General features: G+C 40.6%; 1 protein-coding gene and 1 long non-coding RNA gene across 2 annotated transcripts in view; one reads left to right on the top strand and one right to left on the bottom strand.

The window, feature by feature from the left end:
* Positions 1 to 3,667, bottom strand: part of LOC308318779 (uncharacterized protein) — a gene marked incomplete at its 5' end in the record, with an annotated part of 473,522 nt that extends 469,855 nt beyond the window's left edge. Inside the window, one exon of the mRNA XM_080768408.1 lies at positions 3,451 to 3,667. Within this exon, the coding sequence (XP_080624534.1) occupies positions 3,451 to 3,667 (217 nt within the window). The remainder of the gene's footprint in view (positions 1 to 3,450) is intronic.
* A 1,606-nt stretch (positions 3,668 to 5,273) lies between these two features.
* Positions 5,274 to 16,651, top strand: part of LOC308318393 — a 533,465-nt gene continuing 522,087 nt past the window's right edge. Inside the window, exons 1-2 of the long non-coding RNA XR_013964357.1 lie at positions 5,274 to 5,533; positions 5,581 to 5,603. This is a non-coding gene — a long non-coding RNA (uncharacterized lncRNA). The remainder of the gene's footprint in view (positions 5,534 to 5,580; positions 5,604 to 16,651) is intronic.

The following is a 16,651-nucleotide window of genomic DNA, read 5'->3' as shown; positions in this document are numbered from 1 at the left end:
GAATTAAGCGGCCCTACGGGACACCGAAGTATCATATGGATTCACAAGCCTTTGAACTATACTATAACATGCGTTTGGTTTCCGTGGGATGCTCCTACCCTGAGCTACAGGCCGATGAAGGCGAAAATCTGGAAAATCGGGATTGTCAAAATTTCCAAATATTCGTCTTTTTCGTGATTCAAACTGTCATTAAAGGCTCAACTAAAATTGCACATGGTTGTAATAAATACTAAGAAATTCAACATGAAAAGATCTTTAAAATGGTGCCAAGCACTTTGAGATCTGATGTTTCCAGGCCTTCCAATGACCAAAAACGCACAAGCTTAATTCTAAAACCCGATTTTGACATGTCCTCAGTCTAACAACCATAGCTCCCCAACCAAAGGTCGCACAGTAATAAAACTTATATGGAATAGAAACTAGACTTCTGTGGCTTTGCAACGGGACCACTTGTGGAAAGCCTATACAGTTTCAAGATTTCACTTTTTAAAGGCCTTTTTTGCACGAATTTGGACGTTAAAAGGCCATTTCACCCACTTCCAAGTGTCGTGGCCACTCGAGACCTGCACCAATCGACTCAGCGTCACCGAATTATTTAAGAAGAAGTGTCAAAAAAGGGCTAGGGTGAGGGTAAGGGTTAACGCCATCCTCCTCATTCCTCTTTCTCTCGTCAGTGAGTATCCCAAAAGTTCACCACCCCACATAAGTGCCGTGCACGGAGTGTTCAGACAACAAACAAGTTCAACAAACGCTGCAGCTGGGTCCTGCCTCCGTGTCGCCGCAGAACAGCGCCACCGGAAGCTGTGTACCGAAGCTGTATACCGAATGAAAGCCCTGAATGTCTACTTTTAGGAGGAAAACAGTACACATTGTACACATATACAGTTTTGACAGTAATTGGTCATTGAATTCAGCTTGTGCCCACCAGAGATAACATCATAGAAGACATGGACCTGAACTGCTCAATATTCACAAAATAAGGCCTCTAGCGACATATACATACTATATACCGTATGAAACATAAGACTCTCTGCTTTCATAAGAAAAATACTTCTACTGTAATAATAAAAATCACACCCCTGTGAAGTGAGCGGTGCAACTCTGTTCTCTACTTATTCACTACAGCTCGCTACACGGATATACGGACTGAGTCATGTAAACCCATTTACAGTTTGGTCTGTGAACTTCTACTGTAATAATAAAAATCACACCCCTGTGAAGTGGGCGGTGCAACTCTGTTCTCTACTTATTCACTACAGCTCGCTACACGGATATACGGACTGAGTCATGTAAACCCATTTACAGTTTGGTCTGTGAACTTCTACTGTAATAATAAAAATCACACCCCTGTGAAGTGAGCGGTGCAACTCTGTTCTCTACTTATGCACTACAGCTCGCTACACGGATATACGGACTGAGTCATGTAAACCCATTTACAGTTTGGTCTGTGAACTTCTACTGTAATAATAAAAATCACACCCCTGTGAAGTGGGCGGTGCAACTCTGTTCTCTACTTATTCACTACAGCTCGCTACACGGATATACGGACTGAGTCATGTAAACCCATTTACAGTTTGGTCTGTGAACTTCTACTGTAATAATAAAAATCACACCCCTGTGAAGTGGGCGGTGCAACTCTGTTCTCTACTTATTCACTACAGCTCGCTACACGGATATACGGACTGAGTCATGTAAACCCATTTACAGTTTGGTCTGTGAACTTCTACTGCAATAATAAAAATCACACCCCTGTGAAGTGGGCGGTGCAACTCTGTTCTCTACTTATTCACTACAGCTCACTACACGGATATACGGACTGAGTCATGTAAACCCATTTACAGTTTGGTCTGTGAACTTCTACTGTAATAATAAAAATCACACCCCTGTGAAGTGAGTGGTGCAACTCTGTTCTCTACTTATTCACTACAGCTCGCTACACGGATATACGGACTGAGTCATGTAAACCCATTTACAGTTTGGTCTGTGAACTTCTACTGTAATAATAAAAATCACACCCCTGTGAAGTGGGCGGTGCAACTCTATTCTCTACTTATTCACTACAGCTCGCTACACGGATATACGGACTGAGTCATGTAAACCCATTTACAGTTTGGTCTGTGAACTTCTACTGTAATAATAAAAATCACACCCCTGTGAAGTGAGCGGTGCAACTCTGTTCTCTACTTATTCACTACAGCTCGCTACACGGATATACGGACTGAGTCATGTAAACCCATTTACAGTTTGGTCTGTGAACTTCTACTGTAATAATAAAAATCACACCCCTGTGAAGTGGGCGGTGCAACTCTGTTCTCTACTTATTCACTACAGCTCGCTACACGGATATACGGACTGAGTCATGTAAACCCATTTACAGTTTGGTCTGTGAACTTCTACTGTAATAATAAAAATCACACCCCTGTGAAGTGAGCGGTGCAACTCTGTTCTCTACTTATGCACTACAGCTCGCTACACGGATATACGGACTGAGTCATGTAAACCCATTTACAGTTTGGTCTGTGAACTTCTACTGTAATAATAAAAATCACACCCCTGTGAAGTGGGCGGTGCAACTCTGTTCTCTACTTATTCACTACAGCTCGCTACACGGATATACGGACTGAGTCATGTAAACCCATTTACAGTTTGGTCTGTGAACTTCTACTGTAATAATAAAAATCACACCCCTGTGAAGTGGGCGGTGCAACTCTGTTCTCTACTTATTCACTACAGCTCGCTACACGGATATACGGACTGAGTCATGTAAACCCATTTACAGTTTGGTCTGTGAACTTCTACTGTAATAATAAAAATCACACCCCTGTGAAGTGAGCGGTGCAAATCTGTTCTCTACTTATTCACTACAGCTCGCTACACGGATATACGGACTGAGTCATGTAAACCCATTTACAGTTTGGTCTGTGAACTTCTACTGTAATAATAAAAATCACACCCCTGTGAAGTGGGCTAGAGATGGAGGAATGACTGCCGCTGGTGGCGATGCGGGGTTGGGATGGGATGAGCGCATGCTAGCATCCCAGCATGATGATAGCAAAGCGGGGGTTAGGATGGATGAGCAAGCAGAATGTTAGCATCAGCTAGCATGATGCTAACATTCTGCTGCTCATCCCATGGAGGGAGACTGCCGCTGGTGGGATGCATGGATGGGATGATTTTTTTTATATTGTCGTGCAGATGCTACATAATCCAAATCAGTTATTTCTATACAGTAACAGCGGGACAGACACACAGACAGACGCACGCTAACAATACATTAGATATTTTCGTCTTATAATTGATTCAGATGCAACAGGGTCTCAGGGATTCACTCACAGTAGATTAGAAAGTACAGTAACAAAACGCGATTCAGTATTTAGCTTAGTAGTAGCACAGTAAACTAACGTGGCATAAGGTTCACAGTAAAATTGCAAAATGGAGGTTCTTTCTTACCGCCTTCCTGGTCGTACTCGTCCAGGTCTTCCCTGGTGGGGCTCCAGTCGTCCTCAAAGTCAATGACCTCCTCGTCCTCCTGGTCACTTTCTCCCGGGGAGAGAGACGGCGGAGGAGACGGCGGAGGAGACGGGAGACGGCGGAGGAGCTGCCGCAGCAGCCGCTGCAACGCGCGAAGACCGACGTGGTGGTGGTGGAAGGGGGACCGCCGCCACATCTGCACTGGTCACAGTACGCTCCAAAGGCTGCTGCAGGCTAGGGCCAGCCTGGGTGTCCTCCTCGAAACCAGAGGCCTCTGGTTCAGAATCGGTTTCGTCCTCCACCTTGTTAGCCATAAGCCACTCGGCGATCGAGGACTGACCGGGAAGGGGAGCTGGGGGGGGCGCCTACGTGGCATGTCGCAAAATGGCGACGGACAACGACTAGACGCGGGGAAAGGGGAATCGGGAGACACAGACAAACAGTTCACTAAACTAACACTAACTACACTTCACTAGACTGACAAAACAAACAAAACACTGAACACTGATCCCTAAATCCTACTATTACTACTAACTAAAAACAAAACCTAACTGGAAAAAACGAACTAACGTGGCCTATACTATGGACGTATGCTAATGGACGTATACTACTCTAAACGGACGGACTACTAAACGGACAACTAAAGACTAAACGGACGGACTAAAGACTAAACTATACCTATATAATAATAAACTAATCTAATAATATATACTAAAGGACTACTAAACGGACGACTATGTGATCTAAATGGACTAAATGGACGATTGCTCACTCAAACTGCTCTGCTCAAAAACCGATGTCAACGTGTCTCCACAATACTACCTACTCCCACAAGGGGAGCAGGGCATCCGGCCCTTTTTATAAGTTTCGGTCTGATGACGCCATCGGAGGGTTGTAGATCCGATCGGTGCTGCTTTTTTTGCTGTCCGGGCGCAAATACAGTATAGTTGAACTATAGTAATCAATAAAAAAACGTTTTTTGGACCATAAAACGTATAAAAACGGTATGCGCATAGCAAGGTTGAGTATAATAAAGCGTTTAGAAACGCTTTCAGCATTCTAAGTGTTAAAATGGTTCCAAGCACTTTGAGATCTGCTCTTTCTTGGACTTGTTATAAACAAAAGCGCACAGGATTAATTATCCTAACCGATTTTTACATGTCTTCACTCTAACAATTTTAGCTCCCCAACCAAACGACGCACAGTAATGAAACCTGTATTATAAATTAACTAGACTTCCGTGGCTTTGCAATGGGACCAGTTTTGGCGCGATTGGTGCTTCCTGGACCGAACGACAGCATATACAGTTTCAAAACTTCACTTTTCAAAAATGGCCGCTCGACACTCTAAGCATGCTGGGTAATGGCTTAAATAAACTAAATCAATTAATTTCTTATCTGTGATGGGCTTACAAACCTCTATCTGCTCGGCACATAAAATAAATGTAATAATAATAATAATAAAAAAATGTATAACTGTCAGTGTTGGGGAAGTTACTTTTAAAAAGTAAGGAATTATAGTTATCGTTACTTATCTAAAAAAGTAATTTGTTACTTTACTTTACATTAAATTATGAAAGTAACTACTTTACTTTACTTTACTTTAAAAAATAATAATATAAAAAACGGCCGAAACTGAATACCGAATATAGGAACTTTTTGTTTTTAAGCTAGATCTATAAAGAATAGGGTTGGGAGACTTGGGACATCTAATTAATTGGAGGCTTTGTGATGAATTCATCTCAATTAATCACATTTTAATCGCATATCAATAGGCATATTTGACCTGAGCAGTGAGCTGTTTTTCTACATAAGCATAGGCAATAAAACAAGTAGTAATAATAATAGTGATAATATTATGTATATAAAGCTTCTCTGAGTACTTAAAGACACTTTTCAAGGAGAACATGAGAAAACAAATAAAAACAACTTTATTAGAGAAAAACTAAGACTATGGAATAAAATAAATTAAAGTGGAATGAGATAGCAATATTCCAGATGTGGGTTTGAATTTATAGGTGGTGGCACGTCTCTGACTTTTGGGAAGTGCATCGTTTTGACAGGTCTGCCTGCTCTGGACAGTGAAACCCAGACCATTAAACACAGGCAGACGCAACGATACAGTCTATCATTGTTAAAGCTCCAAATGATATACCCATTCGTCTTTGTGTCTGCCCGTGTAAACGCAGCAGCGAGTGTGAGGGGTTGGGGAACGGAGGGAAAGTATACATAGTGAAACTAACGTTAGCTCCCATGCTAGCTAGTAGCTTCCCTCGTCAACAGAACACCACCACAGATCGGGTGGAAGCTGCTGATATCACGTTGCTTGTGCCCGTGGATGGGAAATAAGATTGAAAAGGCTATGGAAGCGTGGATGAAAGGCAAAGCACAGATGTGTGCAAAGTTTTGTCGGATCTGCCTGTGCATTCCGTCTGCTGCAGTGCGTGTGTGTTCTGTCAACTTCTGTGTTGTGAGTCTCACTGGCTGGCTGAATGCATAGTTAAAGAGCGTCATAAGCATGAGCCCTTCCTGCGCTGGAAGTAGCAGATCTACAAGTTATCTACCCGTCACAATGCACAGCACATTGGGCTTGTACATCTGTGTTTCTCCCGCAGTTTAGTTGAATTATATCGATTCACAACTTTATTTGCCCCCTTCACTTCAGCAGCACAGAGACGCCTGTATGAAAGACTCACGGAGCTGCATGGCCAGACTTTTTTCACTGATCACATAAGTTGACATAACGCCATAACGCGGGTAACGCTCGCACAATAACTATAGCGCCGTTATGGAATGGGGAAATGTAAAGCGTTAGGTTACAAGTTACTGCAAATAGTTACGTTATGTAACGTAACGCATGTAAGGGCGTTAGTCACAACACTGCCTAAAAACTAGACTAAAATGCTAGGAAGGGACCGGACTAGTGGACAAGAGATCCAGTAAAAGTCATTTTACACTGGGTTGCATGCTGAAAATAGCAGATCTACAAACTCGCGACGCGTTGTGAGCTTGTACATCGGCTATTTTCAGCAAGTGTAAAATCAGTCATTACGACCAAATCAAGGCCCGCCAAAATACATTCCAGGTGACTAAAACGTGACTGAAAACAACACTAAAACAACCAAAAACAACACTACTTGTAGCCAATGCATGTGTCTTACATGTAAAGGTGTCCATCGAAGTCTGTCATACTAATTTACAATGACCAATGATGTGTAAGAAAAGGACAAATCTGCAGTCTATTGTATGCCGTGTTAAGTGGAACAAGAACCACACCACAATAGTGAAACAGTGGATGTAGCCTACTAGTTGCAAAGCCAGTTTCTTACGTAGACTAAGTGAAAAGAAATGTCTTGATGTACAGTATATAAAGCATTTTATTCCAAAGTTAACCTTTTTTTTTTAAACATGAGACATACAGGTATGAGATTTGAACGTGAGCTCCGGGTCCAGCCATGCGCCGAGATATTTTATGTTGACATTATGCCAAGCCGTGCCATCATTGCTGGATATAATTATTGTAAAGGAATCTGTTATGGATTTGAGTTCAGGACTAGTACCGAAAAACATAATAAGACTTATTAAGCAGTAATTTATATATGCAAGAGCCAATTTTGTAAAAGTCATATTGAAGAGAAGCTTGGATTTGTGATAAATCTGAGTTAGACGTATCAAGCAGTGTCTGAGTAGTAGGTGTGATTCAGGTTGGTTCAGTAATTAATGGGGTGAGAGGTGTAGTGCTAGATTGGTTGATCAGTTACCTTCACAACAGACAACAATATGTACAGTTGGGGGATCTTAAATCTGATTATATGAAGCTTGAGTGTGGGGTACCGCAGGGCTCGGTCTTGGGACCCAAACTTTTTATTTTGTACATCAATGATATTTGTGAAGTGTCAAAGTTAATGCAGTTTGTTTTGTTTGCAGACGACACTAATTTCTTCTGTTCAGGGGATAACTTAAAAAAGGTAGCAGAAAGTATTACAAGTGAAATGGATAAATTAAAAAAATGGTTTAATAAAAATAAGTTATCATTGAATTTGAAGAAAACCAAGTTTATGATTTTCTCTAATAGGAAAAAGGATGAAATTACTCTCTCTATAGATGGAGTGAATATTGAAAGAGTGAATGAATTTAGGTTTTTGGGTGTTATATTAGATGAGAAATTATCATGGAAAAATCATATAGCATATATAAAAGCCAAGGTGGCAAAAAGTATTTTTATTTTGAACAAAGTAAAATATGATTTGGATACGAATTTATTGAGGATGTTGTATTGTACACTGGTTTTACCATATTTTATTTACTGTCTGGAAGTATGGGGCAACTCATTCAAGAGTAATATGACTCCCTTGATAATGTTACAAAAAAGAGCGTTAAGAATCATGTATAAAGAAGATTTCAGAGCACACACCAATAGGCTTTTTATGTTATCAGGTGTTTTAAAAATCATGGATTTGGTTGAATTACGTACATTATTGGTGGTGTTTAGAGCGAAAAACAGATCATTACCAATACAGTTACAGAAGTCATTTGTGTTTAGCTCAGAGGATGAGAACCATAGAAGAAGACATGATTTTAAACATCTGTTCGCCCGGACCACACTAAAACAAATGTGCACTTCTTTCACAGGTATAAAATTATGGAATTCACAAAACCAGGAGTTGAAGAGTTGTACAACAGTGTTTCAGTTTAAGAAAGTGTTTAAAAAGGAAAAAATGATAAAATATGAACGAGAAGGTTAGATAAGTGTTATTTTGTTCCCTCAGCGTTGTTTTGTTTTGTTTTTGTTTGTTCTCTTGTTGAGCTCTATGTTATTTCGTCTTGTTGTTCTCTTTTTAGGGTGAGGGTGAGGGTTAGGGTTAGTTGTTAGTTGTTTTTTTTTTTTTTTTTTTTGATAGGGGCAGGTATAAATAAGATTTATCTTCTTCCTGCTCCTTTTCTTTTCAGTTTTGGAATATGTAAAAAAAGAAAAATATGTAAAATGAATATGTAAAAACCAAACTGAAATTAAATAAATAAATATGAAATGAAATGAAATGATTTATGTAGGTAGTTTTTATTAACGTCACCCAAAATAGGGAATGGAATTGATAGTAGAAATTATACAGTTAAATGACTCGTTTAACTCAGAGGGTGCAGAGGGTGGCCTCTACCAACAGTTATTTATTAGGTATGTATTTTCATGAAAATAATATCATCAAAATGTAGAGGCTCCTGCACTGTGGGTATGATTAACTCACTTACGAGCTCAGTGGAAACATATACGGCCACACCTCCTCCACACTTGGAGCACATGTCAGATCTATAAAGAACATTAGTGATGCTTACTCTATATTGTCTGGAATGTCACTGCAGTAAGCCATGTTTCAGAGTGTAATAATGTTAGTTTTATATAGAGCAGCCCATGGCCAGGCACCATTTTATGTTCTAGACCAGGGGTTCTCAACGTTTTTGGCTGGGGACCCCCGGAAATGCTTTGGCCATGGCTCGCGACCTAGCCTGACACTCAGTCTGAATTTTCATTTCGTTTCACGCCATTATTCAGTCTGAACGCCCTCCCTACTACAACCGTTTCTGGGATGGGCGTTGCCAAAGAGGCAGTCTTCGGTGATTGGTTCATACCAACCAATCAGAATAGTAGGAAAGCAGATGGCATTGTGTCAATCATGTGGCTATGGCTAACCTGTTTGCTAACCAAACAAACACAGCCAACGAGCGCTACTAGTATGTAAACAAAAGCGGTAAAATATGTCGGATGATGATGTTTATAAAATCGCTCGTGTCTGTAAAGAAATTATTTATCATACGTCAATTTAATAGCCAGATTGATACGGCCGTGAGTTACCGCAGTGGGGGCAGCCATGTTTGTTTGTGTCTGGACGGCACTGTTGTTTGACGTCATCGAGTTGAAACGACGCTGATTCGTCGGTTGGATTTCCAACCGAGTCTGAGACCTCCTTCGGGAGCGTCACCAGACCCTAAATCGCCTGAACATAATTTTTTTATGTGGCTAGTGATTCAGGGGCTGGAACCAGGCTACTCGCGACCCACACCCAAGAGAAAATACATCATAAATGAATACTGATGTAATCATTAAGGGAAGTTTATGCATGCACCGCATACTATGTAAACTCTTAATTTCCATTTTCCAGCCATTGAGTTGCAAATTTTTTGAAAATAATTTGGGGACCCCCAGAGGGTGACAACCCCTGACTCAGGATATTCACATGAATAACTTTTAATATTGTGATATTATCCAGACTGATAATACAAATCAATTATCTTACTCTCACTGTTTAAACTATACGTTGGTGTGGTAATAGATGGATCCCAGCCCGAGGTTTGCAGTGGTTACAAGGTTCACATTTTACAGGACAGACAAACAGGACAGACTATACACAGAACAGACATACAAGCAATTTACAATTTAGGCATTCATTCGACGCTCTTAATCCAGAGCGATGTACGTTAGGCAAGAACAAAAAGCATGGCAATACATCACATACATAAAAAGTAGTTATCATGAAACATGCGTAAGCTAAGAACGTAACAATGGAATATCTATATAATGAAACTATACATATAAATTATTGCGAACGCAGTGAGCACTTACTATGAGACCTAGCAGATCATGTCTGTGTGTCTGTCTGTCTGTCCGTGTGTCTGTCCCGCTATCCAAATATGGAGTGTGTTGCATCAGCAATCACTCAGCTCCATATATGGGCACAAAAGGGGCCAGGTCCACTCAGCTCCATATATGGGCACAAAAGGGGCACCATATAAGGAGTCCCCAAAGCAGCTATACGTCCAAAACCCAAATATGTACGAGCTGCGTTCGCTTCCCGCGTTTGCGCGTCTTACTCATACTATACTATGCTATTCATATGTACTATGAAGTGCTATGACTCAATGCAATTCTAGTGCTGTCTACATAACATGCCATAAGACTGTATCAAATGCTATCTAAGTCTACAAAAAGTGCTATCTAGGGGGGTAGGGTAAGTGCAGATAAACAATAGCTGAACAAAAAAGAAACGAAAAGAAAAAAAAACAAGACCAAGACCGGACCATTAAGGCCCATGGGATTTAGGTGAATAAGCCAGAACCTCAAACCTACGGAGCCCCCGTCTGTTAGAATGAGAATGTGAGAATAGATATTAAATTACATTTTCACCTTGACTGTGTCCATAGGAGAGGAAGATACTCAGCACTGAAAAACATTTGATGAAAGAATATCAAACTATAAGCATTAATATGCGCATTTTAATTATTCTTAATTAACACAACATCGACACAGACAGATGAGACCCATCCTCTCCATCCTTCCTATTCACACTAAACTAATACATAGATACTGCTGTGAAGCAGGGGAATTAGAGAGAGAGGGAGAGAGAGACGAGCGGGTGAGAGGCGAGCACACGCACGCACGCATGCACGCACGCACACACATGTAGAGTCTACCAATACATCAGGGACATTACATGGCTGATGACAAAACACCCCCATATCTGCTGGGCGAAGTACAACTACTGTATGTGCAAACACAGCAGCAAAGACTCGTGAGCTGCTGTGATAGGAGGAGGATAGGATATCAAATGGAACACGTATGATCAGTATGATCCCAGATGACCATTTCTATGCATTTGACATATTACCTCGTGTTGTTCTTGCTTACTGTAAATCGCTGTGGATTAAGAGCATAATCTGCTATTTTGCCTGAATTGTAAAATGAAGAAACACTGTAGGCCTACATATACTGTACAACCATAGAAATTAACTTTAAACGACTTTTGACAATTATTTTGTTTTGATTGTTCCACTTTTGCTTTGGCAAGGTATTAAACATAATATGTCTTCTCCCGCCAATACAGTGGAAGAGAAAGAACTGCAGCCCCTTTATACTTCATAACAGCGGCATTGGTTTATTTCTGACAAAAAATGATTGCATTGCAATGATTGTGTTGGTAACATGTGTGCTCTTACTGATGATCAACATCAGTAAGAGCACACATGTTACCAACACAAATCTGTATGATGGAATGCCAAGGGTGAGCCAGAAAATAGCAGCCAGGAGAATGAGACTTCTTGCGTCCTCCTGCCACTTTCCTTTATTTTATTTTCTACGTATTTCCCATTTTTGTATTATTTTATACTGTGCTAAATAAATAAATCAAATGTTGTCCTGTGACGGTAGTTTGTTGGGTCTTTCGGTGTAGTTGTTACTATAGTAGTAGATGCTGTTATCTTTTAAACACCAAATTGTTTTTGTTTTGTCTTCTTTGCAATCTACTTATGTGACCAAATTCACTCTGTTTGTTTACTATAGGGTTCAATGCAATTTACTCTGATATTGCTTTTGTGAGTTGTTCTGGATGAGATTGTCTGATAATTAATGTGTACTAATGATACATAGTAAGTCGTAACTTTGGTAGTAGAGTTCAGGAACACATAGAAGCTGACATATAGAAAACTGCTCTGGACGGAACAATATTGTTGTATTTGTAGCCCAGCAGCACGATTTAAAATTAAACATTATGAATATTATGATTGACGGTTTATCCATTTTAAGCAAATCGTATTTCTATCTTGAAGTGACACAGATCTGATTCAGGCTAGATTTGGCTGCCAGTGTAAATCAGGCCTTACAGTAAGCATTAAGAAAGGAAAACAGGAGGTAATTCATCAAATGCATTAAGACATAGTAATCTAGGGTCATAGGTACACAGAGAACATATAATCAGTCTAAACAGTAGATACATCTATGCATACAGTATGTAAAGAGGTCACTCAATGCAGACAGTGCAGAAATACACACAATGATTAGTAATCTTTAAGGTGGCTGTGTTCCATTTGATATCCTAATCCTAACAGCAGCTCATGCTGTGCAACTCTCCTTGGTTGATTGTAATCAGTTGTGTCATGAGATGATTTGTGTACTCTGCCCGGTGATTGGTACAGCTGCTTCAATGTCTTAATTCATGTTAGTTTCTGGTTCACGTTATGTTATATAGACATACAGTATATAGACACCATAACATATATATGTATCTGGTTTCCTTGTTTCTTTTAAACACTACATTGTTTTAAATATAAAGACACTTCCAAGTAAGCAGAAGCATATTAAGCTATTATTAGGCTATTTCAGAAAACTGACTCGACGTCAGGACCAAATGGGTTACCGGTAAGTACATTTACTCAGTTACTGTCCACCATGTAGTAGCATACGCGTTCCAGCCTTATTTGCTGCGTTCCGCGGATCTGAAGATGTCAATGCGCTGATTTTCAGATCGGCAGAACGCAGCGAAAAAGGCTGGAACCCAGGCTATGAATGTATAGGCCCATGGTGTGCCCCCACTTTTTTTTTTTACTTGAGAGCTACTTCCAAAACGACCAGCTCAACAAGATCCACATAAATAATGCTGAAAATAGTTTAAATATGTACCCAAATGCACTTGGAATGGGTAATAGAGGGGGGCAATGGAATGGGTAGGGTTTTTTTTTTGTATGTTTTTTTTGTGGTTAAGTAGGGTTTTTAAGTAGGGTGTTTAATTTGTAATGCTATACCGATGTTTGTGCACAGCAACACTCTTGAAAACAAAGTATTGTATTGTGGGTTGGAGCCCACAGGCCCTTGTGAGGTCCGGGGACCCCCAGGGGTCCTTGAGAGAGTTCCAGGGGGTCCCCAGCTAAATGATAGTCATACAGTAGGAACGGGTCCATTTGGTTCCATTTGTACACTCTATCAGAGTTGAATTAACTTTGATTTTACGATATAAATTGGGGGTCCCCGAGATAGAAATGGGGGACCGTAGCCTATTTCAGGTCAAACTGGGGGTCCTTGAAATTAAAATGGTTGAAAATCACTGCCAGAACCTTCTCTTATGGGGGCCCTTGGCATATATTTTCAAATGGGGGCCTAAAGTGTCAATTTGGGGGTCCTTGACATGAAAAGGTTTGGGAACCACTGCTTTAAGTCACATTAATTTGAGTGGCAGATGACCTTTTTTAATATATTGAAATTAAATATTCTTTAGGGGCATGTCATGTGATCTACCTGCACAGCCTTTGTGATCATCGCAATCTATCTACCTTTTTGGGCACCCCTGATGTAGCCTGTTTTGTAATAATAATAAAAAATATAATTATCACTATAACGTTTCCAAATACTTGTAGTGGAGTAAACGTAACACATTTGCCTCTCAGTTGTAGTGTAGTAGAAGTATAAACTATTGAAGAATGAGAATACTCAAGCTAAAGTAAAAGTAGCTCTAACTTTGTTACTTTCTACCACTTTCAGCAAAGTGGGCGGGAAACTGCCCCCCTCTGGCTGTAGCTGGCTAGGCCTCTGATTGGCCAGTATACTGTATAAAAGAACCAGTAGACAGCAGAGAGGTCAGTGAGCTGCGACGAGGTCCTTGGTGATTAAACTTCATAACCTGTCTACTTCCTCTGTGTCTCCACACCTACATCTGAAGCAGGTAAGACTCTGAGACCACTTACATTGAGACCAGAACGTGTGCCCCTGTTCACACAGGACTATCTCAGTGTTAATTTATGACACTTTAGAATTATAGCATTTTTTTCTTGAAATCCTGCCTAGTCTACCATTGCTCTCACAGTAACAGTAGGCAGATGGTTGCATACGATCAGACACCGCGTTACATTGAGCAGATGCTCTTTTACAGAGCAACTTGAAGAGAGTGTATCATCAATGAGAGTAGGCCTAGCCGCCTGTAGCAGATCAAAGTGCCGCGATGCGAGACATTGTGAGCTTGTAGATCTGCTATTTTCAAATGGCTGAAATGTGGGCTGATTTGGTTTTCTAATCAAAATTGAAGTAGTAACTAAAGTTTTCAAAGAATTGTAGTGGATTAAAAGTACAATGTTTGTCTCTGAGATTCTTGAGCAAATCACACGTCTACTCTAAACTTTTATTCCTGGCCATCGGCCACCGGCATTGCCTAAAGTATAGGTCTCGTATTTGGGCGTTACAATAATAATTTATTTAGGTATAGCCGCGTACATGCGGAAACAGCGGTCGAACATGCGCTGCTCCCGTGCTTGCGTTTAGGGTTAGAGGTAAGTTGTCGGTCTAATGACAGTCGGACCAATAGTATGTATAAACTAAAGCCTGTACCCCATTATTATCCTCATGTCCCTCTGTGTTGTTTGTGTTTTCTCCACTAGCAGTGACCGTCATGGCATCAATGAAGAAGCCAGTATGTCTGATAGAGAGTGACAGTGAAGGGAGTCTCCGTATGGTTCCCAGTAGCCTGGAGATTTTACAGCAGATCGAGCAGAAAGTGGTCGTGGTGTCAGTAGTGGGCATGTTCCGATCCGGAAAGTCCTACCTCATGAACAGGCTGGCTGGGGCAAACAAAGGTGAGCTTTTTCATTATAAGACACGTGTTTAAACTCATGATACAGTATGTGTTCCAAAGTCCCCAAATAACATAGTTCAGATCAATCTAATTTGGCATTTGCCTTTTAAGACTCAGCATAAAATGAGATAGTCTAGTTGAAATAGATTGAATGTACTTGTGGGCTTGAGTATAGCGAGTTACCGTAATTATTCCCGGGGCCGTTTGCCCTCTGGGCTGTGACGTCATGTGGTTCAGAGCCATAGAGTAAAGGCTCATTCATAGTCTGGATTTTCGGCGGTGAGGTGACCACCGGAGCTGAAATAATGTTGAGCGGTGGTGAGTAAAAACAGAAAGAAGGGCTGCGGCTCGTGATGTCATGTTGTAGTTCGGTGGTCACCCCACCACCGAAAATCCATACTATGAATAACGCTGAAGACAGATTTACGACATTGAGGCATCAGAAAACTGAGGGCTCGAGTGCTGTTCATGCAGCCCTGGAGAGTGACAGTGTCTGTAATGTTTATGTTGTACTATTACTAAAAACATTCTAAAATAAAGGGATTTAAGATATCGCAACTCTGTCTTACTCTATGGCTCTGATATGGGTCAACCAATAGGAAGGCAGAGGGGGAGGGTGTTGTGATGTCATGTGGGTCAACACGCCATCATCGAGTAGAGAGCCCACACTGTTTCTTCATGAAAAATATTTTCTAGTTTTGGTTCGTTATTGTCCCATATTATACCATCCTCAAGGATTCCCTCTGGGATCCACCGTCCAATCCGAGACAAAGGGCATCTGGATGTGGTGTGTACCTCACCCCAGAAAGACTGACCACACTCTGGTGCTGCTGGATACAGAGGGACTGGGAGATTTTGGGACGGTGAGACGCCATTTTGTTAAAATCATTCATGTTCAAATCATGTTGCATTTTACCATTATAAATAATCAAGTTTTACAGGAAGGGATCGGGGATGTGACGTCAGAGGTTTGGGGGGTTTGTGGAGTTGGGCGTTCACTCCCCCACACTCTGTAAATTATTCTAATACTCATTAATCTCATTAAAAATGACGTCCAAACAATTTATTGGGCTTTCAGGGAAATTCGAAGAATGACAACTGGATCTTTGCCATGGCAGTTCTGCTCAGCAGCACCCTGGTCTACAACAGCATGGGTGTCATTGATAACAAATCCATGGAGAACCTTCAGTATCCTTCACATTATTCACTCATTATTCCCTCTTTATTATTATATGTGTTCACTCATATTATGTCTGGTACTATTGAGTCCTATATTTGGCATGTTTTCAATTAGAATAGTCTTTTCCAGTCGAAGTACATTTGGACAAAGCTCAAGTATATTGTTTGGGAAAGCTCTGGCAAATGCTAAACAAGGTTTACAGTATGTCTTTCCAATTTCCATAAATGCAGATAAACCTTTTGAACTAAATTAACCATCCTCCTGCTTAGAGCTTTGGTATTGTGAATGTAATGAGAGGGTGTGAGTGCACAGCAATAAGATGCTTTCTAGCTCCAAAGAGAGTTTCAGGGACAGTTTTCCTCTTAACAAACATTTATTCAGTATTTATTACTAAATAAATGTATCATGTAGGCATTTATGTCTTTTCAGTTGCTCACATCGAAGTATAAATCCCTGCTCAGTCTGTAAAATGCTTTTCAAACCCAGTGTTGTCACTGTTGTGTGAGGTTCTTTTGTAAACCTTAACACCACCCCTTACAGATATGTGACAGAACTGACAAAGATCATCAGAGTTAAGTCCAATGAGGATGAGAATGATTATAGTACATATGTAGGTT

Source organism: Protomyctophum bolini (genome assembly GCF_963924005.1).
Source record: "Protomyctophum bolini genome assembly, chromosome: 7".
Lineage (NCBI taxonomy): Eukaryota > Metazoa > Chordata > Actinopteri > Myctophiformes > Myctophidae > Protomyctophum > Protomyctophum bolini.
Note: the sequence above shows the minus strand (reverse complement) of the source record. Positions and strands in the feature narration are given on the sequence as shown.